This window comes from Triticum aestivum, chromosome 4A (assembly GCF_018294505.1).
Source record: "Triticum aestivum cultivar Chinese Spring chromosome 4A, IWGSC CS RefSeq v2.1, whole genome shotgun sequence".
Lineage (NCBI taxonomy): Eukaryota > Viridiplantae > Streptophyta > Magnoliopsida > Poales > Poaceae > Triticum > Triticum aestivum.
Window position 1 is genome coordinate 633,864,733 of NC_057803.1, and position 2,511 is coordinate 633,867,243.

Below are 2,511 nucleotides of genomic sequence, written 5' to 3' on the forward strand. Positions count from 1 at the left end.
TACCCCTGATGTCTTCCTGTTCAATGAAATGAAACGCAAAGTCTCTTGCATTTTCTCGAAAAAAAAAGAAAAAAAATGAATGACAAGGGTGATAATAAAGGTCCTAACAAGATTCTAACAGAAGGTCTTCTACAGTTATAGGAACTCGTAGCAGAGTTAAGACTTAGCTGACACTTGTTTAATGATTTCTTACCTGATTACTTCAGAAGATGAGTCTTCAGACTCCAAAGAGTCCTGGGAGCTGTGGTCACCATCCACAGCCCAACTGCTAAACCATGTCATGGCATGGAACTCTTCCTCCGCAATCCCTAGTCCAGAGAGGAAAGCTTTATCTGCAATCACAAAAAAAAAAATGATTCTCTTCAAAGCAATTCAAACAGCTTTAATATACCTTCCAAAGTATTGAGTATAACAGACTTTGTTAGTATTATGCATGCAACTAAGCGGTAAGTGGCATGATATATCCCAAACAGAATTTGCTGCAAGGCTTGGCAAGCTGTAATTACTTGCATAATGCTTCCATTGGCAAAGATGATGGCAGCAGGTGGCTAAAGCAAGGCCCCGGAGATGATGCTTGTCGTGGCCTTTCTCTTCTGTACGATTGTGTAGTTCATGAAGACAGCACATTATGGTCATATCTGTGGAGGAAATAAAAGGTTTCTCAGAAACATTCTGCTAGCCTCACACACTTCTGTATCAGTACACCTATACATGAAACATTGCATTGTTTACAAATGCAGGAATCACCTGTTGCAGGCCCACATAGATGTTTTCCGATTGCTAGATACTGACTTCCACTCAACGCTTTTACTCCACGCAAGCTCAAATCCTCAACTGCATTCATATCGAAGTAGAAAACATTAGTGTATGGCAATTTTGGTTTGCAAATGCATAACTTCAGCACACAAAGACATGAGCAAATGCACAGGTAAAATACTCAGCACCCAAAGGCGCTCGCAAGCTACCCAAATGCCCCTGTGAACTGTGCAATAAAGAAAGAAAAGAAATCTTACTATCTATCCTCAAACGCTCCAATTTAACACCCTCATTTTGCCTTAAACTTCGATCAGCCTACAAATTAGAGAGAAAAGAAAGAACATGACAACAACAGTTAACGAGGAAGTGACAGAACTAATCCTGAATTGCTTCAAAAAAAAGGAATAATCCTTGTGAACTAGTTTGACTGCCAGAATTTTTTTGTTTGTTTCGTGAACATCATATTTGCTATATCTAGCAGCATGCCAGAATGCTTCAAAATTTACTTCAAGCAATCTGAGACGGTCTTATATTTAGAAAGGATAGTACTTCAAAAGATAATCATAATCACTATAAACAACCTATTTGATTACATACATTACTAGTTTGTTACACAAGTCGAGGTGTTTTAGCTTTTCATGCCTGATTGAGTTAATGATTATTGCTATTGTAAACACTGACAATTCATTGAATTTAGAGAGAGGTTACAGTACAACTATGGCACAAAAGACCAGCCATTACATTCAAGTTTGAGTACCTTAAAATTAACAATGGCAAATCCGCTAGATATTGAATCTTGAGGAGCTAACTAGGCAGAAAAATAAGCTCTTGCAAAGTTCAACACGAAAATTAAGTTGGATTCAGCAAAAATGGGGTAACTAACAGGGATCATCAATGAACATAATGTAAAGTTGTAAGCTAATCCCCAAAATGAGGTTGTTTGTGCACATAAGCTGACCTTGAGCTTGTACGATCGTCTCTCGACCAAGAAGATATTCTTGATCCCATAACAGTCTGCCAACATCTGAGTCAAGTAACCCCTCCCAGCACCAAATTCAACAACTGCCGGAGCATTCTTCAACGCGGTCTCCTTCGTTGCATCCTCAGCACCACCTCTCGGCAGCAAACCAAATGTCTCCATGTTCCCCACGATCGACACCTGCTGCACAACGTGCTTCTCCTGATACGGCACATTCCTATCCAAAGCACCAACATAAATCACTCCTGAAGTCTCACAGGAACCAATGCACTACAAAATTATCGCAACCCCCTCAAACTGCCATTGCCAAAGCACCCACCTATCAACTTGTCCCTTCATCCACTTATCACAGGCGTCCAGGGCAATGTAAGACTCGCGCATTTGGACGGCCGCCGCCGCGTGCGCCGACCGGATCTTCGCAACCAAGGCCCAGAATTCCTCCTCGGAGAGCTTGTGCACGGAGGCGCGCTTGGCGGCGGAGGTGACCGCGGCGACACCGGCCATTCCCCCGCCAGAGTTGATAACCTTGGAGTAGTACGGCTGCGCGGCCAGCGCGTCGGCATGCTTCCTGAAGGGGCACTTGCCGATGTGAGCCTCCAGGTTCCCCTCGAACACCGTGCTGCGCAGGGGGAAGTGAAATCATCGAGTAAGAGGACAGCGGTGGCGCCGGACCTACCTGGGAGTGGCGCAGGGGGCTTACTGGGAGGGGTCGACGGGACAGGGGACGCGGCGGCGCGAGTCAGAGGAGGACTCCGGCGAGTGGTTCCCGCAGTACC

At 44.5% G+C, this 2,511-nt stretch overlaps 1 protein-coding gene across 4 annotated transcripts in view; it reads right to left on the reverse strand.

The window, feature by feature from the left end:
- Window positions 1–2,511, reverse strand: part of LOC123087791 (tRNA:m(4)X modification enzyme TRM13) — a 6,204-nt gene that overhangs the window by 3,128 nt on the left and 565 nt on the right. For 3 of the 4 annotated variants that reach the window (XM_044509898.1, XM_044509901.1, XM_044509899.1), the window contains exons 2-8: window positions 2,436–2,510; window positions 2,055–2,354; window positions 1,715–1,952; window positions 1,014–1,071; window positions 748–834; window positions 507–638; window positions 194–332 (exon numbers count right to left, since the gene is read on the reverse strand). In XM_044509898.1, the coding sequence (XP_044365833.1) occupies window positions 194–332; window positions 507–638; window positions 748–834; window positions 1,014–1,071; window positions 1,715–1,952; window positions 2,055–2,354; window positions 2,436–2,510 (1,029 nt within the window). Of the gene's footprint in view, window positions 1–193; window positions 333–506; window positions 639–747; window positions 835–1,013; window positions 1,072–1,714; window positions 1,953–2,054; window positions 2,355–2,411; window position 2,511 lie in introns of all 4 variants that reach the window. The other variant, XM_044509902.1, reaches the window with a different exon arrangement.